Source organism: Eleginops maclovinus, chromosome 20, assembly GCF_036324505.1.
Source record: "Eleginops maclovinus isolate JMC-PN-2008 ecotype Puerto Natales chromosome 20, JC_Emac_rtc_rv5, whole genome shotgun sequence".
NCBI lineage: Eukaryota > Metazoa > Chordata > Actinopteri > Perciformes > Eleginopidae > Eleginops > Eleginops maclovinus.
The window spans coordinates 25,330,111-25,357,833 of record NC_086368.1 but is presented as its reverse complement, the minus strand read 5'-3'; the positions used below and the strand labels follow the sequence as shown (position 1 = coordinate 25,357,833).

Below are 27,723 nucleotides of genomic sequence, written 5' to 3'. Positions count from 1 at the left end.
TATAGTAAAACTATAAATAAATGAATGTCCTGTATTTAAAATCTTACTTACGCAAAGGTAAAAAAAATGCAAAATGATGCACTAGAGGAATGATCTTCCTCAAAATTAGAAGAAAGAAAATAAACATATAATAAAAAGATAGAGTTGAAACCTTTTTTAACTTTTTCAAAGCTGTTTTATTTTAACTTTAGAAAAATGAAATGCAGTAATGAGATGGGGCATTCAGGTTCTAGTTTCCATTATAAAGAGAGATAACTGTATCACTGATCAAACTTGAGCATCATGTCGTACTGTATGATAAGATTTTCACAGGATTTTGCTCTATGAGATAACTGTACATCCATAAATGCAAAGGAACACGTTACATTTCATGTCCTTTTACACCATCTCCTCAGCAATGCAGGGTATTTAAATGCATATGTGCAGTGTGTTGTGCTGAGCTGAGCTGCAGGGCTGGGGTTGCCGCTCGGATCTGGGAGATGACTGATAGGTTATCACTGAGGCCACAGACCCACAAACATCCACCTGTTGCTGGAAACACCACCCTCACACTCCCTGACGGTTAGGCAGCAAGGGGCACCGTGCCCTCTTTAGGTGTTAGGACATGACACCAAACGGTTGCAATAAATCATTTGGTTTTATCTGCAGGCACATAAAGGACTGCTGTAGGTCAACTTCACTAATTCACAGATTGATATCTTTATTGGTTTTAAGGAAGATGTTATAAAAGAAAGGATAAAGATTAACTTTCCCTCACTGTTTCAAAATAAATGAGTCACGTTAAGGTCAGGTGAACTTTCGGTCAAGTTTCAGAAGCTGTGGGCACACACTGAGAGTGTTTTCATATTCAGCAAATGTGTCCACGCTTCACTGCAGACCTCAAGAAGAAATAGGACTTTTATTCTTGCATAGCCCTGTGAACATCTGGGCGTCCCGTCCACTCACACACACACACACACACACACACACACACACACACACACACACACACACACACACACACACACACACACACACACACACACACACACACACACACACACCATGTAATTTGTGATATTTTCTCATTTTATTTGCAGTCCACTTACCAACATACTGTAAGTGTTCTCATGCGTATTTCCCATGATACCCTCAGGACTGTGGTGATGGGAAATGAATGTATCGATATCATGTGATGTAACAGAGTCAGACGAAGGGTTTTCTATGTGAATGCAACTACCACATTTGCCCAAAGTTTACCCTACATCACTACAGGTGAATGATGAATAGTATTTAACTTATATACAGTATGTCATCATGAAACTTCCAGAGTTTAATTCTTTCACTAAGACTAAGTTTTTGAAATGTTTAATTTCAAACCAATACGTTATCTCATCAAATTATTTAAGCGCTTTTCGAAGTGCTCAAAGCCCTTTACATTCAATATTACATATATTAGACATGTAATACATTGAATACTGTGGACAATACACAGGAGCAATTTACTGTTAGGTGTCTTGGCCAAGGACATGCTGACTACAGTGGCGGTCAAATCGGGATCGAACCTGTGCTTTCCTGATCAGGATCAGAGTATTTTTTAAAATCAAGTTATGAATGATATATGAAAGAGAACTACACAAAAATGTCATTAGAAAATAGCGTTTGTTCTAAGATTTGAATATTGTAGTTGTAAAATTTATGAGACATTTTTTGGGGGTTGTACAATCTCTAAAATGTCACACGTGCATACATTTAGGAATTTTTTAAGATTTAAATGTCTTATAAATCAGTTAATGAATAATAATATGAAAAGTATGAAAAGTTATTTCAATAAAATGAATTAAAAGTTTTTTCCAACATTTTTGATTTAAATATACACATGCTAACTTTCTCTGTATTTAGGAGAAATCTACAGATGCTAATTGTGTATTTTAGATTTTTACTTTTCACTAATCTTATGGAAGAAAAATTTACCAAACTTGCAAAATTGACCAGATCATGAATTTGAAGTTTGTCCATTCAGTGTCTTACTAAAGAAACATTCAAACTATAGACAGCCCAAGAAAGAAATATGGTAAAACTTTCACAAGAGACATAATAAATTATATAAAAAAAGGAAAGGAAAGCCATGAAATAAAAAAATGAACTGTCTCTATCTGCTGGTTATCTGCTGCTGTGACCGCCGGCTCTGCTCTGGGGAAATGGCAACAAATGACGGGGATAGATTAGGAACCACAGGCCGCCAAGTTCACTCACAAGGCCATCCGTTAGCAGTCCTCCCTCTGCTGCTGTAAGGTCCGTCTGCTTTCCCATGCAGCCTGTGTGATCCTGCAGAGCATTGCAATGCCCTGAGTGTTTGTGTAAACTACGATGCTTTTATCAAGAGCTTTGACACTATGGGAGACTCTAAAAGAAGATGGATAAAATCATGATGTGATTGAGAGTCATGTCCAACAACAGTCTCTCTGAAAGGGGACTCCATGCATGTGTGAATAACAGAAAACATGGCAACACTACTATGTTATACATTGGATTTAAATGCATCAACCTCAGCTTATTGTGCAGTATACTCCCTCGGAAACATGTGGTGCACGCGCGCCCCCTGAAGGGAAGAAGACAACACTGCAGCTCCACTTTCTCACCAACTGACACAGGATGTCCAACTCCACACACTGCAGTTTGGAGATAACACATTTATGTGTGTGTATGCTGTCATGTACATTGTTGGCACATATTATGATAGCATCCTGAGCTGAATATGATTACTTTATAGATTATAACGGTGGATTACATCAAGAATATTCAAGCGCTGCTCGAGTGGCAGTCTTGTTACAGCGTCCTACTCACAGCTGAGTAGTTTCTACTTTTTTTATCTTCTACTTGCCTACTTTATTCGAGTACAACTGTGTGTTTTTGTTCTGTTTACTAATATGTAAGCTTATTCTGTGTTATTGCATGCCTTATTTTTACCTGCTATGGCACTGTAACAAATGTAAATTTCCCTGCTGTGGGAATAATAAAGTACTTGTGATTCTGATTTACGATAGTGTCAGTTTGCTGCATTAGAGTTTTGTTTCCTTTTAGAAATGCTAACCTCTGAACAAGTCTGAGATGTGAGATTTGTAATGATGTAATGTGATGAAAAGGACATTTAAAAAAGAATATAATCAAGTGCTATGTGTGTCAGAAATACTAAGAATTATTCATCCCAGTTGTTTCTTAAAGTCTGAGGTGATGTCTTTGAAGGCCTTGTTTTTTTCACTCTGAAACCCAAATATTGGCATTTTAATATCAAACTGAACAGAAAGAAATCTTCAGATTCAACGATTGGGAAACCGAATTCTTGCGTGAAGAATATCTTAATCAATTATCAAATTAGAGATTATTTTGCCATCCATGAACCAACTGTTTACTGATTCATCTACATAACCAAAATGAAAAGACCCAAGAAAAACATAAATATATTTATTTTTTGAAGCATGCCTAAAACTCCAGTACAGCCAACAAAAGGAGCTGAGCATAACACAGTGAAGACGAAGTATAACTTATATTCCGTCTGTCAGTTTGTAAGTAATAAAAGTTTGGTCCTTGGATAACGCACGAAGGAGAAAAGATAAAATAAAATAAACAGCCTCATCAAACCAGCTGAATCTGTTTCACTGTCTCTTAGCTTATCAATGAAAGCACTTCCAGTCTGGATGTTGACACCCTTTAACAACTGAAAACCTTTGCTGTGTTAAAAATAATAAAAAATACAGGACAAAGCGGGGTGAGAGGTGTTACGGCTCACAAAGCTACCTTTTATAGAGACTCCTGTGAACTGATTTCAGCCAATCCACATTCTGTCAGTGCACAAGCAGACTGGGCTTTTTGTAAACATCAACTTTTCTACTTTTTGTTGGCGTAGCAGAACACAGGGTGGTGCCGTGATGAAACACGTTCACCGTTTCTTAGTGATGACCACACCGACCAGCACTCCCATTAGCAACGCCACTCCAGCTAGCAGCCACCTTCTCATCGCCTCCTGAGATCTCCTCGCTTCTGCAGCGCCGTCTCGCCCGAAAATCTCAGCAAAGCAGTCCTGGAAAACAGAAATGATTCAGACAAGCGAAACAAAAACCAGAGAGTATTTTAGTTTTTAGACAATGTATTTTCGTACCTATTCACATTGAAGGAGTACTCTACAGCAAAGCTACAAATGTCGGTTAAAATTTCCCTCTTTACTTTTGCACCTATGAACCAAATTGTATGTAATTTCAACTTTAAAATAATGCATTTTGTCAAATAGGATTATCTAAAAATTGCAATAAATTAAATAACATTTTCAAATGTGCATGTTTGTGTTTAGAGCTTTTTTTGTATATTTGCTTACTTAAAATGTGTGTGTATGTATTTACAGTATTTGTTTTTTATGTTAGTTCTTCTAACACACACACTGTTTCAAAGTTAAGGCAAAAAATTTATAATAGTTCAAGTTTAATATATATGTGTTTGTTTGCAGCAGGGTGACAACAAGATGATGTAAAAAATGTTAATGATATATAAAATCCGAAAATGTACTGGTTAATATTAGTAACTTTCAGATGTTTTATTAATAACATAATGAAGCATGAGTGTACAAACAACAGAAAAGTGCACAATACGTTGTTGGAGAAGTTTTTTGGGTCATTGACATTTTTTCTGGCCATTACTCCTTGGAAAAATCGCTGAGACTCCAAGCTGACTGGAGATAAAGCCTTTAGTCAGCAAGTATTAAAAAATACAAACTGTAGATTTTATTTTCTTGTACATCTAACTTCAATACTTCAACTCGAGAGTAAAATAACAATAATATAAAAAATATTGGACTAGGGCTGTCACTTTACGTTCGAGAGTCGATTGCACAATGTCCTCTTTTTACGTCCTGTCCGGAGCGTCCGGGGGGGTTTTATAAATTCATGAAAACGCCCGGTTTTCACTGTTGGGACCATTAAGCGTGTACTTAAATTGACTGGCGCTTCCCCCCACCCCCCAACAATCGCAAGTGTCCTCTTTTTCGCCACCTCAAATCTGGTCACCCTAGCTAAGTGAAATATTTTCAACCTATTTTTTATGTTGGCTAGTCCTCAAGTGAATTTTAAGTTTTATTTTCAAACTATTTAACTATCGCCTGCATATGCGAAATGTGTTCCATATTTATAATGGTAAACAGCCAGAAGCCTGCGGTAATGTTTTTCCTCATTGATGTTGTGGCAGTCCATACTGCTTATTGTTTTTCGAGAATGCTCCTGTTTGTTATACACGAAATAAATAATCAGACATGCTGACCTGTATGTCTCTGGCGCCCTCTTTACGTATGTCCTAATGGCGTGTGTTGGGCTTTATTTTGAAAATTGAAACGTAGACGTGGATAATCGATTTTACAATCGATTCAATGAAAATGTAAGCCTAAAAAATCGATTGTGATTTTTTCAAAAAGTGACAGCCCTATATTGGACAATATATCCTTCAACAGATGCCGTTTTCTTACAGGCTTACTCAAGTAATCTGATAACACCAAATGCTGATCTGCTCTTCCTATTCCCATAATTCAAATGTGTATATCTCACTGTGTGCCACTCACGATCTGTATTTGATAGACAGTTAAAGTATCATTGATAAAGCTGCATGTTGACTCCTTTCCCCCCTGCTGACTCACCCATCCTCCCTGGCTCTGGATCCATGGACTGATGTTCTCATCCAGGTACATGGTCATCCAGTCTGCAATGCGGGACACCAGCTCGCTCATATCCTTCTCCACACACTCCACACACAGCACGCCGCCGAATGCAAACAGGCCCACCACCCGCCCCCAGTTGACTCCGTCCCTGAACACCTCGTCCATCACGCTCTTGAAGCTGTGGTAGGCTGTGTCAGGAGTGATGTCGAGCTGCGAGGAGAGGTCACTAAAGGCTTGTGTGAAGCGCAGTTCAAACTCATTCGCCGAGTCCCGCAGAGCCGCCTTAACAAGCTCTATATCAACCGGTGGGGGCGACGCCGTCTCAGGCTGGTCGCCCCCATTGACCGCCAAACCGTTGCTGGCGGCCGAGCTGGCCTTTTCTCCCTCAGTCCTTCTGCCAGATTCCTCTGTCCACAGCAGAGAGCATGGGTAGTTCCTCAGAGACAACTTGTAGCTCACAAAGAACTCCACCAGCTCTCTGTTACTGTGCGACATGATTTCCAGTGATCGTCCAACACACAGCCAGTTTAATCAAAACCCATGGTTTCTCCGGCCATTCCTCTCAGCCTGTCAGCCGTCACATCAGAGCGTCTTCTCCTTATGGTGCTGCCTGGAGGCATACAGACAGGAGAGTGAGTTACATTCAGTGGTGTCAAGTAAATAAGTAGGTTTACTCGAGTACAATTTGGAGGTACTTGTACTTTACTTGAATATTTCATATTTTTTGTGCTACTTGTACTTCTAAATATTGAACGTTCACTCCACTAAATTTAAGACCTTTAGTTACTTTGCAGATTTGGATTAATGATATGAAACATAATCAACACTTAAATAAGTTACCTGGACTAAATTCACTTACCCTGCAGCATACACAGTAATTAAACTTAGTTCAATGTTGCCAGCTGGGATAACACTTTTAATGCATCAATATTTATAATCAAACATATCATATATACATTATTCTGAAATGGGCCAATCTGCGTAATGAGCAATTTTACTTTTGGTCATTTAAATGTAAATTTAAATTCTTCCACCCCTGGTTACATTCAGCAACCTTTTACAGTGTTTTTGCAGCCATTGGTTTCCATTCATTACTGTAAGACATGGAAATGTAACTGGAGACATCACAGAAAACATCAAGTATGACATAATCATTTCTGGGAAATAAGTGCAGATGAATATAAAGTATCTGGCCTGCATTAGCACACAATAAAGTAAACATGTTGACTGCACGGTTCAGCAATCTGTTGGTAGCTTTCACTTTTGTTATTAAATGAATTGAAACTTAATTGGTGGCTGGAATGGCAGTGAAAAAAATGCATAAAAACATCGAATACTGACGCAAACATTTGAAAGCTAACAAAAATAATCAAAACAAAGCATCCTCACAAGCTCAACATTGGGAAATACAACAGCATTAAACCATTAAGAGGTACATGAAGACATATGTGTGCCAACCTGCCACCTTGACAGCTCTAGTTACACGTCACGTAGATATATAACTAGTTTTAGCTTAACGTGCTAACTAGCTGTTTATATTTAGTAAACGCATCTAAAACCGACCACGAACTAAACATCCACGGGACGGATATGAGGTAATCATCGTTTGACAGTTATACTTACAACTGCTAAAAAGGTTGTTTTCCCTTTCAGAGTGCAGCTATGGACTTACTAAAAGCTGTAGTTGTGAATAGAAACACAATATGGACATTTTTGCAGCTGTAGACTATGGCCTGGACTATGATGCACGCTGGCGGTTGGCCAATTCGGTTACTATACAGCCAGAAGTCCCGCCTCCTCCGGCTGCTGGACCAATCAGCGTCTGAGAAAGGCCGGAAATTAAGGGGCCCTGTTGTAATAAATTCATTGGAAAAGCGTTCAGTTTTCTGGAGAAAATTCTCTTATTTTCCAGAACGACCAGTGGTGTAAAGTAACTAATTACATTTAGTCAAGTACTGTACTTAGTTAACATTAAGAGAGACTTGTGATGTACTTGAGTATTTCAATGTTTTGCTGCTTTGTACTTCTACCCATAACAATTGAGAGGTGAATGGTGTACTTTCACTCCACTACATTTATTTAATATCTTAAGTTACTTTGCAGATTAATTATGGAAAATAATCAACACTTAAGGCTTTAGTTACACCTGGAGAAACATTCACAAATTACCCTGCAGCACAGTTATTAGAACTTGATTCACCTTTACCAGTTTTGATAAACACATTAATGCATCAATACTTACAATCAAAACATATTATAGATTAGCCAATCCGCCTCTAGTTGACAACATGCACTTAACCTTACAACTCGTCTTTTTACATTTTTTATATCACTGTCTTTACATCTAAGCACAACCTAACATAATACAAAAAAGTAAGATTGTTTTGATCATTTTCAGGTGAGAATACTTTCTATTCTAACCTTCACACATACCCGTTTAGCTGTTCCACCTAACAGTTAAAGCTCTATTATGTTCTATACATAAGAAAATATCTGTTTCCATAAGACCTGACACAAAAATAACTGTAACAGACTTAAATGTTTTTATTAAACAAACATATTTGTTAAAACATGTACATAAGCATTTAGCATATCCTACACGTTTTAAATGTGAAATGACAATTATTACAGTTTCTTGTCACAAAGGAAAAAAATATGTAAGTTGGAAAGTTCCAGTGGCAGCCTTGAAACAGCGCTCCTAATCACCGCCGAGTAGTTCCTACTTTGTACATTTCCCCACTGTGGGACTTATAAATGATTTGTGAAGTTGGAATAATCATTTAACAAATCTTGTGACAGTTAAGATGAATAACATAGGAGGAAACTATCAAAAGAATAATGGCTAAAATATATACAATGTCACTTATATGCCATATACAACTTGACATGTCATGTTTGGAGGAAGAGAAATGCTGAACCCGAGGAACAACATCCCCAGCATCAAGAACGGAGGGGGAAACATTATGCTTGGGGGGGGGGGAACTGTTGTGGTTAAATTAAATTGGCAGGGGAACAAATACTTATTTCCTCCACTGTATTTATGCACTATATGTCATTCCCCCCACCCTCTTCTCCAAAAATGTAACAAGGCCAAAATCGAAAATTGTAGTTTTAGTCACTCATGCCATTTGACCAAATATTTGTGATTTGTAATCACCTTTAGACCTGTTTTTTTGTTTGCCTTAAATACTGTTTACAAAGCACACTGCTTAGCAGCGACACTAACACAATGTCATCATAGCATTTGCTTTCCCATCTGGCAAAGAGCTCTCCTTTTCACTAGAGGGGTCGTCAGGGTTCAAAGGTTCAGCCTCTTCTGACAGGTTTGCTGGCTCCTCAGATTGTACATTCTCATCTTGGTTTGTGTCAACATTTCCATTCTCAGTAGGTTTATCCACTGTTTCTGTTTCACTGTCTGAGTCAATGGAAATTGTCTCTGTGCATGTACTGAGTTTTAAGGTACAGTTTAGTGTCTCACTTTGCTTGTTTTGGTCTGTGCTTGGAGTACCAGACTTGAGGCCTACAGATCTCCCCGTGAAGGTGCCAACAATCGTGCTTTCCACAAACTCCAAGTCATGCTTAACTTTCTTTACAGCGTGCATGTCAAAGCCGAGCAGCACAGACAGCTTCCTGGACTCGCAGTGTCTCTCGCACATCCTGCGCTTGTTTGCAAAGTGGGTAGCAATGTCAGATTTCCAGAGCCACAGACTTGCAGACAGCATCTCCTCTTCCCGGATCGAAAGGTATGGTCGCCGGTTGAAGTAGGCCGTCAGGAAATCTTTTCGGGCCTCGTACGTCTTGTGCTCGTAGCTACTAGGATCAAGAGCAAGGCCGTCAGGGATGGACTGATCTCCAACAGTTGTGGAGGAAATATTTGACTCCTTGCTCAGTTTCATCTTCTTGGGGTCGGTCGAGACCTGCGTTGGTGGCTGCCTCTTGAGGAAGCCAGCCCCGGAGGAGTTGAGAGTCAAAGCAGACTTGAAGCCTTGGCTTGCCTGACTCCTCCCAACAGCTCTGCACTGCACAAGATGCAGCGTGATTGTGGAAGCCACCATGTTACTGGTGTACACCCCCAGGCAATGAATGCACTTGTATGTCATCTTTTTTTCAACAGGATGCATTGTTTGGAGCACTTGGTGTCGCTCCCTGAGATGCATGGCCAAAGCTTCGGAGATGGGACCTTTGAGGATGGTGAAACAGAGGGGACACAGAGTCTTCCCAACCTCAATTTTTTTGCTCAGTCCTGCAAAGTTTCGAACAAGTGCTTCACTTTTCTTTTCAATCATTCTTGGAGTGGTTAGCTTGGCTAGCCTTGAAACTTTCTGAGCAGACTGATCTTGACCGTTAATCGACTCCTTCATGTTGAAGGTGAGCACAACAAGCTGTACGTTTATAGACTTATCTTGTTTAATGGTGAGATCAAAAGTTAGGGGTGATGCACCAGGGGGTCCAACAAAGTCATTGGGATGAGCCTTGCCGACGTGTTCGATGATTTTCTCAACATTGTGGAAAGCAGCATGGCACTGTGGACAGGTGAGCCCGTGGATTAGCATGTGGTTAAGCAGTGTGTCGCTGGGCAGATAGCGGTTGCAAAGCAGACACTTGCTGGTGAAGTTGTGGATTTTCATGATGTACTTGGCCAGTGCCCACACTTTCTTTGCCTTGTGTGCATTCTCAAAATGAGCATTGTAGAGGTTTTCAGGAAAAAGCTCATTGCAAACTGTACATATCTTCCACTTCTGTGTCTGTGATGTGTTTACACCAGCAGCATTATTTTCAACCACAGTGCTTTTCCCAGGAAGTATGATGCGCACCTTGCCGGCTGCGATGGAGTACTGGTTTTTAACAACAGGGGCTATTGGCTTTAAATAGCCAATCACTGGTTGTGGTATTGGTTCAGTTCTAATTGTGTGGCCCCTAATGATCAGTGGGGCCTTCTGAGAAGCAGCTGGCAAGGATTGTTGCCTGGACACAATAACATTAGCATGTCCAATCATAGTTGTTACTTGAGCACCAATGAGCTCGTGGTACTCTACAACATGCTGCACTAAAGCTTCATAGCTACGAGTGGTAAACTGGCAGCGTTTACAGAGGATGTTGTTGCCATTGACAGAATTAGCACCATTTTTGACAGATGAATCAGAAACCATTCCAAGATATGGTGACACAATATGCTGAAAATGTTCCCTGTAGATGTGCCTTCTCACAACATTGTAAAGAGTGTCCCGGAACGTGCACTTTTTGCAAAAGTACATTGCTTTCTCCACATCTCCCGGTCTGATCCTATCAATTTGCACTTTGTTGTTCTTTCCCAGTGCAGCTCCCTGTGGGTTCCCAAAATGTTGCCGTGCTGCTTTGGGTATGTGGAATATTTTAACATGCGTTTCCAAAGTTCTTTTGCTTGCAGTGAATGAGCAGTAAGGACAGTTGAGCAGAATTTTACTGTCAAAGATTTTCCTGTGTACATTGCGGAAGTGATTTTTGTAGCCTGAGTAGTACTTGGAAGAAAACGGGCACTCTGTGCAGCAGAATGGCTTTGATCTGTATTCCTAAAAAACATCAGATAAAAAAACAATGGCATTAAGACAAAAGTAGTTTTTGTGTGTTAGAATGTGAAAAGGCCTTGTACACAGAAATCTCTTTTACCTGTGTTTTAGAATATGATGGATCCCATGTGCAGATATCAAGGCAAAGACTGGCCTGTACATATTGCTCATCAGGGCAAAACTCTTTAAACTCCTGTGGAAAGATTTGAAAAGATTATGGATAGTCATCATACACAATAAGTATTAGTTAACATTAAATCAGGCAGATTTGACTAAATGCAATATTTTGTAATTATCAGCACACCACTAGCTTTAAATACATACACACTTATAACTATGTTTAAACAATAATGAAAAATCATGTACAAGCTTTTACTTTAATGCAACTAAAATAGACTCACCTCTGCTGCCTCCTTACAGTACTCTAGTCCAATGTCACCAAGTGCTCTTTTCACATGTTTCCTAGCTTTCCTGAGCCTTGTAAGGTTATTCACTGGAAGTTGATACATCTCTCCTGAAAAAAAATTAAAACAGCTCATTAGTTTGAGGTGGACTTAATTATAATCAGGGAAGAAAGAAGTACTCAGAAAATGTACTTAAGTAAAAGAATAACTAACACAGTTTTAAAACAATCTGTTACAAGTAGCATAAGCCCTACATTTAAAATCTTACTTAAAATTAAAGTAAAAAAGTATATAGTACAATTATATAATCATAGTTTATTTATATTTGGTTTTAGCTCATTATCTGAATCTGGAAAGTAACAAGTAACTTTTTTGTCAAATAAATGTTGTGGAGTACAAAGTACAATATTCAAATTGTAGTGGAGTAGATTATTAGATTGAACTTTATTGTAAGAAATGCAGTTTGTATCCAACCAGAAAGTGCAAAGGGTAGTAACGTGCATGAGTTTCCAATGAATTCACACAAAAGAACAATGCTGTAGTTATGTAAATAATATATAAATGAATAACTATCTTTGTATAAGGTGCTAATTTAGAAGCATATACATATAGGGTGTAGGGTTTAGGCATATGTACATAAATACAGATGTAATCAATCTTAAATAGAGATGTTATACATAATAAATAAAGACATCGTCAAAGAATCATAAGGAGTAAAATGTCCCTGATTGTAACAGGCGTTATTTATTATGTAATCAGAGTTACACCACATGTTGTTAGCTTTCTGTGCTAGCGCTAGTTGTTTAGCCAACATTAGCTCTGTTGCCCGCTGATGTAGCCTACGTTGGGTTACTTAGCTAAACTAGCGTGCCATGGCCGGTTAGCATTATTTATTACTTCATTTAAACTATCAACTCAATCACATATTTACTCACCGTAGAATACCACTGTGGGCTAGCTTTACGCAGGCTGCTTCAATACATAAAGGGCCAACAAAGACGTCAATCAGCTGATCGGGACGGGCAGGTAGAGGGGGATGTTCGCTCTCCTTTGAGCCGGTGCTGATGCTCCACAGCTAGCTCACTAAGCTAGCCTGTTAGCTGTATCTGTTGCAGTTAGCTAGCTCAGCTTGAGAACAGGGCAGGACAGATGGGGTGCACGTCCCATGAAAACAATATACACGAATAACTTTGAACACCCAGTTCTCTGACTAAGTCAAGTTAGTGTTGTATTCGATCTGGTGGTCAGGCCAGCCTGCTAGCTAACGCTATCCATTACAAACAAGCCAACTCTCAGTCGAAAATGGCGACGATGGAAAGACGGAAGTCGTAGCAGGGAGCTGAGCAGGCGCTGGCTGGATGGGTAAAAGTTGGTCTTAATTGTGGTTTTATTGGTACAATGTTTAATTTTAAAGTAACTGAGTAGATTCACTCAAGTACTGTACTGAAGTACAATTTTAAGGCACTTTCCCCGTTTTTTTTGCTTCTTCTACCCCAACACAAATCAAAGGTAGGCCTATAAAGTGTACTTTTACTGCATTTATTTTATACCTTTAGTTACTTTCCAGATTTGAAATAATGACTTGAAATATGAACAACACTTCAATAACACTTTAGTTACACCTGGAGTAAATTCACAAACTACCCTGCAGCATACAAAGTCATTCAAATTAGCTGCACATTAACCAGTTTTGATAAAACTTTAATGCATCAATAAATTAATCAGAAAATATATTTTATCTAAGCCAATCTGCAAAATGAGTACTTATACTTTTGATACTTAAGTATATTATGATGCCACTATTGAGTAATATTTTGATTGCAGTACTTTTACTTGTAAGAGTATTCCTACACTCTGTTACTTCTACTGAAATACTTGAGATCTGAGTACTTTTTCCACCTCTGATTTTCTGTCATAAAAAGCTAACATTTATTGCTCAGGATTGCATGAAAACACTACAGACACAATCATTAACTCTTGCTGCAACCAAGATAACCCTGTTCAGTGATTCCACCCCCCAGAAAATAAAGATAAGAACTCTGCCATACTCTGTAATTGGGAAAAGGAAAAAATGAATCAATTCCAACTAAGCATGTGTGTCTGAAAACAGAACTAGACAGTATTTTGTGTTGTCATTCCAGTGGTTCCATAACTTCCAGTACAACGGTGCAAGGCCCTGTCATCACCAGCCTGGAGACTGTCCTGTAGTCCAGGTAGAGAACACACTGTCCATTCACCTGGCACAAAAACTGCCGCACCTAAAGAAGATAATGTGAAGTACACAGCTCTTAAGAGTCAAATATGTGATGTTTTTCAAATTACTTTGAGGGTATTCTTACATTTCAGTGCCATGTGTATAACATATATCGAACCTTAACTCCCGCAGCGGCTGCAGGGCTTCCAGGGTCAACAGCCTGTACATAACAGGGAGCCATGCCTCTGACAACAAAGCCCCAGGCCAGGTCATCTCCTATCACCTGTGATGGCATTAGGGTGAGTAACATTACTCTCTGCAGAATTTAAATGGAATGTATATATAGTATGGAAATGGTTAGAAACAACTTCATTTGTCCACATGAAAAATAATCTCTCAAAAAGAACAAGAGAAGAAGTTTTGTTGTTAATTTTATACAGAATTAATGCTGTCAACATCCCAGAGATACCTCATATGTTAGATCCCAAATATCTACAAAGTCATTATGGAAACTCACCGTCAACACTTTTTTCATGAAAGGCGCACCGGGTGCCAATAACTCTTCACATGTGTAACTTCTTCTAAGTACTGGAAAAGTATTTTAAAAAATCAACAACAGTTTCCAGTTTTGGACCACAATAGACCTTTTTTTGTATGTGTCACATGAATATTTTACATGTATTTAATTTAACACTTGCCTGATTTAGGATTACATATTACTGAAGTTGAAGTGAGCTGGACAAAGGGTGGAAATCCAGCTGAGTGAAGCTGAGAGGAATACAAGCTGCCTCGATGCCCACTGGTAACCTGTTTTAGATCTTTACTTGATCCCACTGTATTTGGTAAAATTATAATGCCATAATTATCAGTCAAAAGAGTATAAAATATGCAAGATAAGGCAAAAAAGGAAAGAGAGCAGTTTTTACCTAACTGGAAAGCAATGCGGCCCTCTTGAGGTTGACTTTTGTGCAAAACAAATGGACTTTCAAGGTGGTTGTCCTCTTGTGTCGATATCACCACCTCTTCATTGTGTTGTTCACTCTCATTTAACAGTTCAGATAGGCGGCGTCTGCGGCGAAAGTTGATGCAGAACTGATACAGCAATCCACTGTCAAAGAAATCATGCTTCTTTGCCACTAGTGGTGGGAAAGGGACAGAGAGAAGGACACAAAACAACATATTTTAGAATGAATGGGATTTTTTACACAACTCCATGAGTATTTTTACTTCAGATTGAAAAAGTCCCAGCCCTGCTCACTGCCAGCAGCAGCTCACAGCCATGGCCCTGTTGCTTTACATCAAAGGGTAAGTAAAGACTCCCCTCACCGTGCTGAATGATGCCATTCTCCTGCAACGTGCGGCACAGATCCAGAGCCTGACGCCGGCTCTCTGCCTCTACGTTCTGCAGGAGCCAGTCAATCAACTGGCAGCCAGGAAAGGAGCGCTGATATGCAACGCCATGCTCCTGTCTCAACTGCAGAATAGAGTCCTTTTCCCCTATGAGACTTGAGAAACAGAAACAAAAACACTGAGCAGATGCGTCATTAAAATACTGGATATAACATTTCAAAGTTACCAATTCTGGATCCCAGCTAGTACTCTCTTGGGTCAAACCGAAGTATCCCAGCACCAAAAGAAACAGCAGCTCTTACTGTTCAAAAAGTTGTTGTCCTCGCATGAAGATTTTCACCTCCGTATTGAAGGGAAAAGTGCCATCGTCCTTCCGGAAACGGTATAGCAGTTTGGCATCCTTCAATACAGACCTCTTATCACAGACTATGAAAAGGCAACATTAAGTTTTTGATTACATTACATTACATGTCACTTAACTGATGCTTTTATCCGAAGCAATTTACCTACACTTCAATACCATAGACATGCCTACCAGAGCAATTGTGGGTTAAGGATCTTGCTTAAGGACAATTCAACATGTCATCTGCAGGGGCTGGGGATCAACTATCTAAATTGGTTTGCTCCCCTGACACCCGCCCCACTGCAAAGGTTTTGAAATGAGTCCGTCATTTCATAAAGCTTCAATAGAAAAACCATCATTTACAGAATGTCTTCAGATATCCCCTTGCAACCAGTTTTGTTCTGATCTGCTTCATAATTACCGTGGTGAATGATGTCATGATCCATGAGGTGCTGCATGAGGCAGACGGCTGTTGCTCGATCTGGAGCTTCCTTATGGCTCACCAGCCAGTCTATAAGTTCCTGTGCCACAAAACAGTTTGGATACGTGCGCAGGTGGTAGCGTCGGTCCTTGATCAGTTTTTCATCGTGTAGCCTCAACCTTGAAATAAATCAGCCTTATGTTTGTCCTAGAACTTTGAATCTCCCATAAGCCTGACCAAAGACATGTCATACATCCACCCCAGCACCACCTCTCTCTCTCTCTTCATACCTGAGTTGTTCTCCAGCGATCATGACCTCTCCTTTATGTTGTCGGGCCATGGCTTTTCTCCTAGTGCTGCTTGTTCCCTCCATGTTTGTTTTATGTGGACTGGGAGGTAAGTGAAGCTAACTCTCCGTTATGGCCCCTTTGTGTTTACAAAATAGCCTACGAAACACACAGAACCCCAATTGCCATGTGGGAAAGATGTTGTGTATACAGAAAGAAAAGAAGACAAAGACATGGTACATTTCTGTCAGGCATGCCACAGACAGAATGCAGAAACCTGTCTATTTTTTAATTTTTTATCTCCTCTTAAGGCTGAACTGTAACTGTTTTTTTTGTTGGCTGATTTCGACAGTTCATAGGGCATCTTTGAACCGTTTTTTTATTCAACCTTGAGAGAAACAAGTGAAAGACTGTTGATCTCCACATGATAGACCTTTGCTAATTGCCTTCATGGTGCTTATGAAATGACTACAGACAGTTGATGGATGCTGTGGATGTTGGCTGTCTTGCAACCCAAAATGGTACAAAATTATCTGTGTTCTGGATTATCTAGGGTGCTTTATGGATGTTAAAGCTTCTTAGAAGACTTGCTTTTAAGTGTCAGCCTTCTAGCATTGGATGAACTTGAAGTAGGTCAAATTTTATATATGGATGCACCGGTCCAACTTTTATTTAGCCCTTATACTGATACTTGAGCTTTGACTACTAAATGGATACCTGTGTTAGATTAATAAACGGTCTCACTGTGTGGAAGTGACTGGGATCATTGTTTTATGTTTAAAATCAGGCCTGGCTTAAACTTTGCTTTGCTAACTTTGCAGACCTAAACGTAACACAGAAATACAAAGTGTAACATTACTGAATTATTCAATTAAATATAAAAACGATATTTTATGCACCAACAACAAAATGAACAGGAAGTTCTGAGAATAATGGTCAGGATTGAAAATCCAGGTAATATCATAGTTGAATAGATCGGCCCCATTTATCACATAAGGGATAGGAATGTGACGTCATAAACAGCAAGTCGGCCATCCTTGGAGGATCCTGATTTTTCACTTTAAAATGTTGTATATATAGTCAGTAGGCACTGCTCTGTCATGGCTGTAACAGCCAAACCCACAACAAGTAAGCATGTTATTATTTCCAACATGGAAAGTTAACTTCTGCGGCATAGCAAGAGATGCCAAATGGCTTTGTTGGCAGCTATCTGCTGTTTAGTAAAAATGTCAAAAATCCAACTAATTGAGTCTGTATCGACCTGATCCATACTGGTGCATCCCTACTTCAAAAGGTTTCCATATGGCGACAGAAAAATGTGCAGGTGACAACGGTTGTCTTCTATGTAATGTGGTTTCTGAGTTTGTTTTATAATCAAGGGCATCACAGGTTGTGTAAAGTCGGTCTTTGGGAGGTGAACGCAGCATCAGTGCTTCCAGCCTCTCAACACATCAATTCTGCCTACTTTACCAGCATTTGCAGATTGACACTTGGTCTACGTACTGTATAGCCCCAACCTTAACCGCCTAAGAGCTACATGATTAGTGCAATTTGTAGGTGGGTAGGCGCAATTTATATCCAAATAATATCCATGTCCACTTAATGGTCTCAGTCCAAATAAAGTGAACCCCTATTTACGAGAGCCGTTGATGCTTTATGGGTATATTATGCTAGTGTTTTACAGCATGTGTTTTTGTAGCAAAATGTTATCTGAGTGCATTTCGGCTGTTAGCATCATTAGCATTACTTATACTGCATACTCCGCCCCCACTCTGTGTCCCTGAGCCATCCTTCCTCAGTCACACTGTCTCCTCTTTTCCTTTATTCCCAGCAACTAAACCTGACTGGAACAATGCCTCTGCGTCCTCGGACAGCACTTTCTATTGGTTTTGGCTTGAGTCCTCTATCTTGTCAGTGAAGCTTTTTGCTATCTTTCGAGGAAGCGCTGCCTGAGAGGGTCACCTTAGGGCAGGACCGTCGATTAACCCTTTCATTTCCTGTGCGGCCGTGTCACCTCTGGACACCGCTAGGGTCCCTGAATCAGACAGTACATCCTGGAACATGCCATGTTTTTTTTTATTATGTCAGAGATGTTGCTGAGCTGGAACTGCAAATGAAAACTAGCCTTTCAGCTGACTCTGCTTCAAAAATACATTAAGAAAGATTAGATGTGTCAGATGCTTTGCTTAGGGTCGAAAATATCTCTGTATTCACATATCAAAGACTTGCACAATCCTACAGACTTCTTAACATTTTAACTGTCAAACTAGCAGTAATGCAGCCTGAAGACATCCATGAAACAAATAAAAATAAGATAAGATAGAACGGTATGAAAGGAGCTGAAAAGCCTTCTGACAAAGTATGTTTTCTAACATGTTTTTATCCAACAACACAAATATTTGTCTTACAACACAAGCCTCAATTTACTAACAAGTCTGTGATGGTGCACACTTCATATCTAAGTGTAGATATTAAGATTGGGACTCCTGCAGTGTAGACTAAAGGCCACAGGGTGTCAGTGTTCTCTTGTGTAGCAACTAAAGAGCATTGCCAACACAACAGTTTCAAAAACAGTGTCCTGCATCCTCCTTTTTGTTGTAGTTTGTGAAATTAGGCGTGTATACATTGCCACAAATCCAGATAGTTTAAATATTTGAACTAGGCAATAGTGACTACATACGTTTATTGGATTTCCTTAATGAAGAATAAAAACACTTCCTAGTCTAGACTCAGTGTGTAGGTATTTGACTAGGCCTAGATTCCTCTCAAACTTCAAATATTCTTAGGATTTATTGTCATATGTACAATAGATACAGTAATTTTGGCAATGGAAATATCAAGTCACAGGCTCCTCCAACAATGTAACATACAATATAGTTCACGTAAAAACAAATAAAAATAGTGCAAGTAGAAATAGAAATCAAGGAAGAGAAGTGAGAAGAAGAAGTGCAAGTATAGTACTAATTCCTGTGAGATAAATAGGCCTAAATATATAATTGAGGACAAGTAGAATATGAAAACACATATTGTATAAGATAGTGTGTCGTTGTGCAGACATTTATAGGTTTTGGTCAAGTGATCATCACGAAAAGCTCGTGGGGACAGACTCGTAGCAGCTTTTATGCAAATTGCCTCCTCAGCGTGTTTTCATTGGAGAACAGCGTGGAGGTGTAGCCTGGAAGGCGTGACATCACAGCAATGCAGCTTTATGAAGAAAGTGCGCTTCTCCTGAGCAGGCAGAGGTGCGTCCAGCTCGCTGGCATCAGTGTAGAGTCTGTGTGTAGCGAGTGAAACCAGAAAACGCTGCGCGGTGCAGAATTTCCACTTCAGAGTTTTGGACGCTTTTTACGCTTGTTACGCACGCATGTTTTTTCCCTTTGAGAGCTGAAATCAAAGTTTGGAATTACTGCCATTTTTCGAAAGTAAGCGGGTTTTTGCTGACTCCATGAAATAGCGTTACACTCAGCTCTTTGAAGAGACCAGCTTTGTCAGTTAACATGTCCGCTGAGGCGCATTCACATTTGGGACTTCAGAAAAACAACATGGATTTCGTCGGCGACTTCGACTTTGTGAAGTTCGGCGTTAAGAAAGAATCGATGCAGGGGATGGACCGCTCCTTTGTCGGGCCATGCAGCCAGCTCCAGAGACCGGACTCGGTCTCCTCCACTCCCGGTAGCACACCTTGCAACTCAGTACCCTCGTCACCGAACCTCAACCCAAGCGAGCAGAGAAATAACCCCGGGGGCGACCAGTTCTGGTTACCCAACAACGGGGGTTATCCTCAGCAAATGTACCCTCAAGCTTTTGGTCTGACACCCGAGGACGCAATGGAGGCCCTGATCGGAGCCACGGCACAGCAGGGACACCCATCTGTTCCCCACGGCCACCACCAGCCACCTTTCCAAGCTGAGTACGAGGGGTACGGCCACATCAACGAGCCGGTCCAGCACTACCCGGGACTCCCGGGTCACCCCGACATGCAAGGCATCCCCGGCAGTCACTGCCAAGATCCTTATATGAAAGATGACATGGGGTGCGATTCCTCTGATTCGCTGGATGACGAGTCGGAACTCGGTGCGCACCACCAGCACAGCCGCCACGACCGGCGATCCGGCGACAGCAACTTCTCTGATGACCAGCTGGTGTCTATGTCCGTCAGGGAGCTGAACCGGCTCCTCAGAGGCCTCGGCAAGGACGAGGTGATGCGTCTGAAGCAGAAGCGCCGGACCCTGAAAAACAGAGGTTACGCACAGTCCTGCCGCTACAAGCGCGTCCAGCAGAAACACGTTTTGGAGCACGAAAAGACCAGCCTGGTGTCACAGGTCGAGACGCTGAAACACGAACTGAACAGGCTGATGAGGGAGAGGGATGCATACAAAATGAAATGCGAGAAACTGTCCGGTGCAAACTGTTATCACGAAACCGGGTCCACCAGTGACAACCCCTCCTCACCCGAGTATTTAATGTGAGTTTGTCCATCCCGCAGAACTGATTCTTCTCCATGATATTGGAGGCATTATGTTGACAGATCGCCCTGCTCTTTAACAAACAGGCCCATGGATTCTTCAAATTGTAATTAATGTTGGACTTAAGGATATCTCTGAAATTGTAATAGAAACAACTAGACAACAAGTTATAAATGGAAAATCACAATGAAGCATGCATGCAGGACATGTATGAGATGTTTTTATTTTATACAGGCGTATCTGTATTTTGTCTCACAGGAGATACTTGAAATCAGAGAATATTCCCTTTTTATTAATATACTACTTAATCCTTCAGTTACTCTTCAATATTTTGGTGATTTTCTTTTTGTTGCTTTGCTTAGTTTTTGTAGCTTCAATTATATTTTGTGTTCATGCTTCCTTAAAGTAGAAAAAGACATACGGAAATGAATTACGCTAGGATAATGACTATTATTTTTTATGAAGCTGATTCTGCTGGACAGATATGTTCCTCATTTGCTTTTCTTTTTAAGATAATATATGATTATGCAAATTGTTTTCACCCACTATGTTTTTAATTTGTTATGGATCAATAAACATATCGTGACTTTTTTTAAATTGTGTCTCATCTGCTGATAGATTTACTATCCTATATTAAAAAAATCCACACAGTGAAACATTTAACTTGCATGCACACTCTTTCAAATTGTACATACACCACACCAGACACCACCACCTTCATTCGTATCATAGTGTGTTATTCATATGAGCGCTATACCTACATTTTATTACTTGTATACTGAGAAATACATGCTTTTGAAAACCTAAAGCTATAAAAGACGATACAAAGATGCACACTATACAACATTATCTTTTCCAAATCCTTAACCCAGTACCTAATATATATAAATAAAAGTAAACTCACTCATTTAAATGCAGTGACTGCTAAGACGAGGAGCACCAAAACATTAGCTCAACTTTATACTCAAATCATTTGCTCAAACTAAATTTTGACCCTATACTACTTAAAAACCACACACACATTCACAGTGTGAATTTGAAGAGGTCAGGTTACTTCATCGTCGTGTCATTTTAATATTGTTACAATAAGGCGGCCAGAGAAACTGGGACTGCCCCAGTGTTGTGTATTTGTTGGTCTGGTGGAGAATGAAAGGCCGAGTGGATTTACTTCATTATCGTGTCACAAGGATTAATATTATTATAATACGACGGCCAGAGGAAGCTGTGCCAGTGTTGTGTATTTATTGGTTTGTTGGAGAATGAAAGGCCGAGTGGCTTTCTCTTCTCCTTCTCGACCTTTGCCCTTCATGGAGAGCTGCTTCCTGTGGGACCCCTGCATGTGAGAGCAGCCTGGCAGGGGCTGTGGGGCAAAGATAAAATGGAGTGGAAATCAGGCTTCCCCTCCGCTCTCTTCCTCAGACAAACACGTCTGCATTCATTAACAGAGGAAGAGAGAAACAACGACCACGTCGGCACAAACTGCTGCTCCTTTTGCCCGACTCAGATTTTTTTTTTACTTCATATGTTGTTTTTTTCTGTCCCGCTACATTTTGAAATCATCTTGCATATTTCCCTGACAACACATCGTTTGCAGTTCAGGACTTCAATAATATTTGGATGACCGTAATAGCTCCAAGGCCATGGTGATAATGATGTCTGATAGGTGGTCACATTGTAAATGGAGTTTACAGCCTCAGTGCTGACAATCTCCCAGTTTCTCTCTGTCAGAGGAGACTTTCTCTCTGTTCCCACCCTTAGTGAGAGTTTGGCAGGTGGCTCTGTTAACGGCCATAGCCTTTAGCCTGGAAACCAGGTTCGCTTTTCATGTGTGACCCCCTGACAGGTTTGACCTCAAAGCAGCTCTAAAATCACACCACAGGTGCAAAAACACTTTCCTCCCTGAAAACAGGCCGAATCCCTGAAGGTCGGCGCGCTGCACTGGGAGCGTGTGACGTACATGAGTGCGTTTGTGAACATCAAGGATGTAGCAGAAAATAAACCAGATGGTTATGGCAATGAATAATGCTCCTCTATATTTTAATGTTATTGGGACAGGCTCATTAATCAGCGGCTCTTATATATGGCACAGCACTTTGTTTACAGGCACAGTTCAATTTTCTTCTAGTTTAAAAGTGTACTTGTAAAATATCCTCATTAACAGTAAACCCACTCAGATGACTGCTGTGCAGAAAACTCATCACAGTTATTATTGAAGAATTTTGTTATTAAATTAGTTGTTGTTGTTATTTTCACTAAATACAATTTAACGTCTTTATGTAATTTGTAAATGACACAATCAGGCAAATTATTAAAACCTTCCAAAATGTCTACAGCATTTTAATTTGAACAAGGTGTCCTCTGGTAGATTTAAATAAACACTATCTATTATGTGGATATAGGGATGCCAGACGTAAAAGTGTTTTATAATTTGGATGTTTTAAGGTGAAACAAATGTCGTCCTTTCCTGGTTTTAAAGACAGATTTCTTAGTAAAGTGATGTCATTTTCAGACTGATGAAGCTGGCACATTATTTATCTCTAACCCTTTAGCCATTACATTCACATTACTGGTCATTATTTATCAAAAACCTCATGGTGTAATTATTTTAAAAAGCCAAATAGTCAACGCAATATCCAGGTATTTGATTAAGCACACCAACATATTTGCTTTTTTCCATATAACCCAGCTTGAACCTGATGTGTAAATGTATATTAGCACATGCACAATTGAAAAACAAATTGTGTACAAGGTGTGTAAGTATATGTGTACACTTCCATATATTTTTACATTGCATCAGATGTGTTTTCGTAGGTGTGGTTTTTCAAACAGTGAATTTCTTTGTTCGGCGCGGTACATTTGCGCACTTACATACATCACATGAGGATTTCTAAGCAACGGCGGAATAATACAGTAGAAGTGTTGGCGAGGAGAGCGGTTTGTGGTGCTGTGTGACAGTGTGCAGGGTGCCATTGTAGAAACGATTAGCCAGCTCTTTTCCCTCGCATGTGATAGGCTGCTGGGCCTGATGTGGGAGCCTCACACTACCCCCACTCCCTCTCTGCCTCCCTCCATCCCCCCGCCCTCCCTCCTCCTCCCCGCCACCAACACCCCCAGCCCACAGCGCCTGAGGCTGGCTACTGAGTCAGCAGGAGGGAAAGGTGTCTGCACGGCTGTGGCATCGGAACAAGAGAGAAAGCAAAATAGCTGGAGAAGGATAAAGAGCAGTGAAAACGATTTAGAACAGACGTGCTTGCATTTTTAAAAAAGATATGGAGAGAAGGAACGATTGCATGGAAAAAGAAACAAGATGATGAAGCACTGTAAAGAGGAAGAATCATCATCTCTTAAATTATTTCAAAATCACTTCTGCAGAGGCCTTTCTTTATTACATCGTGATGTCCACTCTCGATATAACCGTGACACGCTCTTACACAATAAATTACGCCTATAGTGAAAACACTCAAACGTGTCCATCTCAATCCGTTAAAGGTGGTGCCAACCTCTTGGCCGAGTGCTGGGGTTCGCCGAGGCCTGGCTTCGTCTCAGACAGCCGACACAGACAGAGGAATGCTGCAGATACTCACCATTGTGTGGGGAGAGGCAGAGGAATGCAGGCTGCCAGGCTGCGTTCACTGTCACCAATGAACACAGCCAGAGGCCTCGAGCCATGAGGGAAACGCCGGGCCAGCAGAGCCCATGGTCAAACGCCACTCACCACCTCCATCTGTGATATCATGGCCATCTTCTTGAACAGTATTGGTTTGCCCCAGCTCGACTATCTAAACATTGAGTATGTTGTTGCAGAGTACCTGACTGACTGTCCAAAAAAACATCAGAGATAAGATACAAAATGGTCCTTCAAATAAGAATCAGCTGAGTAAATATTCATTTGATTCAAACAAACCCCATTGATCAATCAGTGCGTTCTGCGTTCACATTAATGATTGGCGCTAATCTCCTGTGGCTAAATCTCAACCGACGAGACATTTGACCCCCGATAGCATGACGTTTCCAGCCACAGCCAGTTCTTTCAACCGATGTTTTGCAACAGCCAAAGCCTCATTTCGTCTGCAAGAGTGGCTTCACGTGAAGAGCAGAGCTGAGATTTGGATGGAGGACAGGATGGAAGATGGGCTTCCTCTTTCACTTCCTATATGAGGGTCCAGTCAAGTGACTCTTTGTGAGATTGTTGGGTTGTGTGTCGCAGGAAAACGCAGCTTCAACGGCTGCGGTTTCCGTTCAGGATGTCCAGTCGTTTCTGTGCGCAGTTGTGACACCGTGAATCATGCAGCGGACACACACGCACACAGACGTCTCCATGGACATGGCACACATACACACATGAGCAGACATGGCTATGCAAATACAGACGATCATGCACTTTCTTGCTCTCTTGCACAAAAGCACACACTCTTAAAAATATCATGTGATTCTGAGCATTTAAGTTTGTTCCTTTCTTTTTTGATTGCCCTAGCTGCTGCTTGGACTATGGTTGCTTTTTTTCAGTGTAGCCACATCCTCAAAGATTCCTCTGTAATTATGATTGTACTACTGGTAATGAGTTAGTTTATCACATGATGGGCTCTGCAAGCTGCAACAGAGTGGATTAATGTGTAGCCTCAGAAGTACAATAAAGCTTGTCTTGCTATCTTATTGGCCGTAATAAGGAATCTGGCTTCCTGTGGACGTTGTGTTCAGCGTGTTTGTGCATGATCTCCTGGGGATCTGATTGGAAGGCCCGTTGATAAAGTGCTTGTCACGTTTCAGTGGACACCACTGACAGAGGTGTGACAAAGTCCTGTCAAGTTACAGACCCTGGACTTCGGTTACCGAGCGAAGGGCAAACCACTGTATGTAATGATTATACACGTTGCTCCCAGCGTGACAGACACAATATAAAAACAGCCTGGGGTAAAAAACAGAGGTGTTGTACCCGCATACGAAACAGGGGTAACACGATCTGTGCAAAGAGACTAATCAGTTAAGATTAATTTCAGTAGCAGCACACTCAACACCTCGACTTGCTTACATACTTGGAGCATATTCTTCCGTTTTATGAGTGACACTGCAGTTTTGCAGCATAAACAACAGGCCAAAGAGTAAAGGAAGGTTCACTGAAGAGAAGAGTAGAAAAAAAAGAAGGAATCTCTTTTCCTTTCATTCCCTGCTAGGATTTCCTGTTCTGTTTTATGGGGGTCATGCAGCTGGCAGGCGCCCTCCTGTTTCTGTCCATAACGATGACAGGCGTCCATTAGTGCACAGTAGAAACACGAGCCACAGAGGTTAGCTCAGGCTCTCCCCCCACCTCCCCATTTCCCCTGACAGGCTCTTCCCTTTCCACAGCCCCTGGCCCCCTGTATACAACCTACCTATCTATAGGGTAGATAATTGTGGCTTTCAGTTGCTGTTGGCAGCGCTTCGCTGATTAAGGGTCAGCTCCTGCTCAGACGCCAGCATGTGCGCCTTGGCGAGTTTAACACAACCTGGAAATCAGGTCCAGGCCTCAGGGACCGTGTAATGTCTCTGGTATATAACAAACTCGCATCCAGGAAAAAGTAATGGTGGGACTGAAGAGGATGAGCACTGAGGATGAGCAAATAAACAGTTTTTGCTAACTTTGAGGAAACTAGAGAGAAGAAAAGCATGTTTTTTTGGTGGGTTTAAAGGTAGGAGATAAATCAGGGAACACAGATGACTGGTTGCCCCGTATTCTCAACCACAGATGAAGGATGTGTCAAGTGCATTGGAACAAAACAGGATAAACGGGCAGGCAATCCAGGCCCTCCAAAATGTAACAACGAGCATATATTATGTATACTTACAGAAGCTAAATCATAAATAGGCTTACATGTTTGGACTAAAGTAGGTCTTCGTTTCATGTGAACGTCTCCCTTGTGGCGTATTATTTTGTTTTTAATTGTTTTATGTGTTATTGCCGAGGCTCTTTGAATTGCCTTCTGTCTGAAAATGTGTTTTATAAATAAACTAACTTTAACCTTAACCTTAGTTTGACACTAATAACTTTTGAAGACGTTTTGGTTGGAATATGTTGGCTTGTTAAAGATGTGTAATAATACTTCCTCATGGTTACTTGCTCTTGCGAGATACTGTGGATTCATTGGTCTTTGGGATGACGTTTCTGTACTTTCAAAAAGCAGAAAAACTATTCAATTGATCAGGTTTAGTTGGTGAACTGATCTTTCTTGACACACTGTTAGATTCTTTCATAAAGAAAAGTAGAACACATGACAGGGTTTGAAATCAAAACTGTCATTGCCCACGTACCATTCGACACCCTTCTTTATAAGTTTCTGCGGGTGTCACTGACATGAGAATCTGTCGTACGTTCTGGTAAAGTCTCACAGGCCTCTTTGGAATTGGGTGTGTCGCTCTCCCACTAGTGTGTCATGTTAACATCTCCCTTGTGTCGTAACTCTTCCCTCGTGTTTCTCAGAAGCACTCTGCTGATCTTAAAGCCGTATAATCTTTTTTTTTTTCAGAAGATTTTTAGTACAGCACTGTCCCTGCGTCTTTGGCACAGCAGTTGTTCACACACCCATTCTTTGATTCTTTGGCCATCTTTGTCATCATGCACGATGGTTGAGGCTCCGCTAGAACAACAGAGTAACAACCATCTGTGCGCTGTGGTCACTGTCAGGGAGAGAAGTGTGTGATTGGCCAACAAGGAGCTTATAAGGCGTCTATTTAAGGGGACGCCTGCCTTTTATACTAAAGTGAACCCATGTACTTGTTTGCTCTTTTTGTGGTCAAGATACAGGAAGTACTTTGTTCTGGGATTCAACGGCAGAAAAAAAAGAAACACTTACTTCTCAAAAGAATTAAATGAAAGGTTACGGGAAAACAACAACGTTTATAGAGGGTGTGATACGTTTTCCCACTGAATTTAAGATAGATAGTTTGTGAACCAAATGTCCTTTGAACCTAATGACAGTCACATAAATCGTGATGATTGCAGATAGAAATAAAATTCTCATGGTTACGTGCAAATTATGAACTTAAACAAATCCATGCTTA

The 27,723-nt window shown here is 40.7% G+C and overlaps 4 protein-coding genes across 5 annotated transcripts; 1 reads left to right on the top strand and 3 right to left on the bottom strand.

Moving 5' to 3' along the window:
* Positions 1-3,428: 3,428 nt before the first annotated feature.
* LOC134883569 (bcl-2-like protein 1) lies at positions 3,429-7,499 on the bottom strand. Of its 2 annotated transcripts, none has more exons than XM_063911990.1 (3): positions 7,301-7,499; positions 5,657-6,287; positions 3,429-4,060 (listed from the first exon to the last, which is right to left on the bottom strand). In XM_063911990.1, the coding sequence occupies exons 2-3, from the start codon at positions 6,170-6,172 to the stop codon at positions 3,920-3,922; spliced, it is 657 nt and encodes a 218-aa protein (XP_063768060.1). In that variant the 5' UTR covers positions 6,173-6,287; positions 7,301-7,499; the 3' UTR covers positions 3,429-3,919. The 2 variants fall into 2 exon arrangements, with proteins under 2 accessions (XP_063768060.1, XP_063768061.1); XM_063911991.1 differs by having other exon boundaries at positions 7,350-7,456.
* Positions 7,500-8,206: 707 nt separating this feature from the next.
* adnpa (activity-dependent neuroprotector homeobox a) lies at positions 8,207-12,968 on the bottom strand. The gene is made up of 4 exons (XM_063910207.1): positions 12,563-12,968; positions 11,625-11,737; positions 11,324-11,416; positions 8,207-11,226 (listed from the first exon to the last, which is right to left on the bottom strand). The coding sequence occupies exons 2-4, from the start codon at positions 11,730-11,732 to the stop codon at positions 8,899-8,901; spliced, it is 2,529 nt and encodes an 842-aa protein (XP_063766277.1). The 5' UTR covers positions 11,733-11,737; positions 12,563-12,968; the 3' UTR covers positions 8,207-8,898.
* A 461-nt stretch (positions 12,969-13,429) lies between these two features.
* On the bottom strand, positions 13,430-16,353 carry si:dkeyp-97e7.9 (DEP domain-containing mTOR-interacting protein). Its single transcript, XM_063910208.1, has 9 exons — positions 16,226-16,353; positions 15,936-16,114; positions 15,474-15,597; positions 15,148-15,326; positions 14,748-14,957; positions 14,520-14,654; positions 14,339-14,409; positions 14,000-14,104; positions 13,430-13,885 (listed from the first exon to the last, which is right to left on the bottom strand). Exons 1-9 carry the CDS (start codon positions 16,306-16,308, stop codon positions 13,760-13,762), a joined length of 1,212 nt encoding a protein of 403 aa, XP_063766278.1. The 5' UTR covers positions 16,309-16,353; the 3' UTR covers positions 13,430-13,759.
* mafbb (v-maf avian musculoaponeurotic fibrosarcoma oncogene homolog Bb) lies at positions 14,061-21,285 on the top strand. Its single transcript, XM_063910209.1, has 2 exons — positions 14,061-14,120; positions 19,756-21,285. Exons 1-2 carry the CDS (start codon positions 14,061-14,063, stop codon positions 20,689-20,691), a joined length of 996 nt encoding a protein of 331 aa, XP_063766279.1. The 3' UTR covers positions 20,692-21,285.
* The last annotated feature ends 6,438 nt before the right edge of the window (positions 21,286-27,723 follow it).

Coding starts and splice junctions, on each gene's coding strand:
- LOC134883569 (XM_063911990.1), bottom strand. CDS start 6,172: ATGTCGCACAGTAACAGAGAGCTGGTGGAGTTCTTTGTGAGCTACAAG. Junction 4,061..5,656: donor TCCAGAGCCAGGGAGGATGG/GTGAGTCAGCAG, acceptor TCTGTTTTCCAG/GACTGCTTTGCTGAGATTTT.
- mafbb (XM_063910209.1), top strand. CDS start 14,061: ATGCCTCTGACAACAAAGCCCCAGGCCAGGTCATCTCCTATCACCTGT. Junction 14,121..19,755: donor TCACCTGTGATGGCATTAGG/GTGAGTAACATT, acceptor TTGGGACTTCAG/AAAAACAACATGGATTTCGT.
- si:dkeyp-97e7.9 (XM_063910208.1), bottom strand. CDS start 16,308: ATGGAGGGAACAAGCAGCACTAGGAGAAAAGCCATGGCCCGACAACAT. Junction 14,655..14,747: donor CCGCATTGCTTTCCAGTTAG/GTAAAAACTGCT, acceptor TACCAAATACAG/TGGGATCAAGTAAAGATCTA. Junction 13,886..13,999: donor CAGCCGCTGCGGGAGTTAAG/GTTCGATATATG, acceptor TATCTTCTTTAG/GTGCGGCAGTTTTTGTGCCA.
- adnpa (XM_063910207.1), bottom strand. CDS start 11,732: ATGTATCAACTTCCAGTGAATAACCTTACAAGGCTCAGGAAAGCTAGG. Junction 11,417..11,624: donor ACTGTAAGGAGGCAGCAGAG/GTGAGTCTATTT, acceptor ATCTTTCCACAG/GAGTTTAAAGAGTTTTGCCC. Junction 11,227..11,323: donor CATCATATTCTAAAACACAG/GTAAAAGAGATT, acceptor GATGTTTTTTAG/GAATACAGATCAAAGCCATT.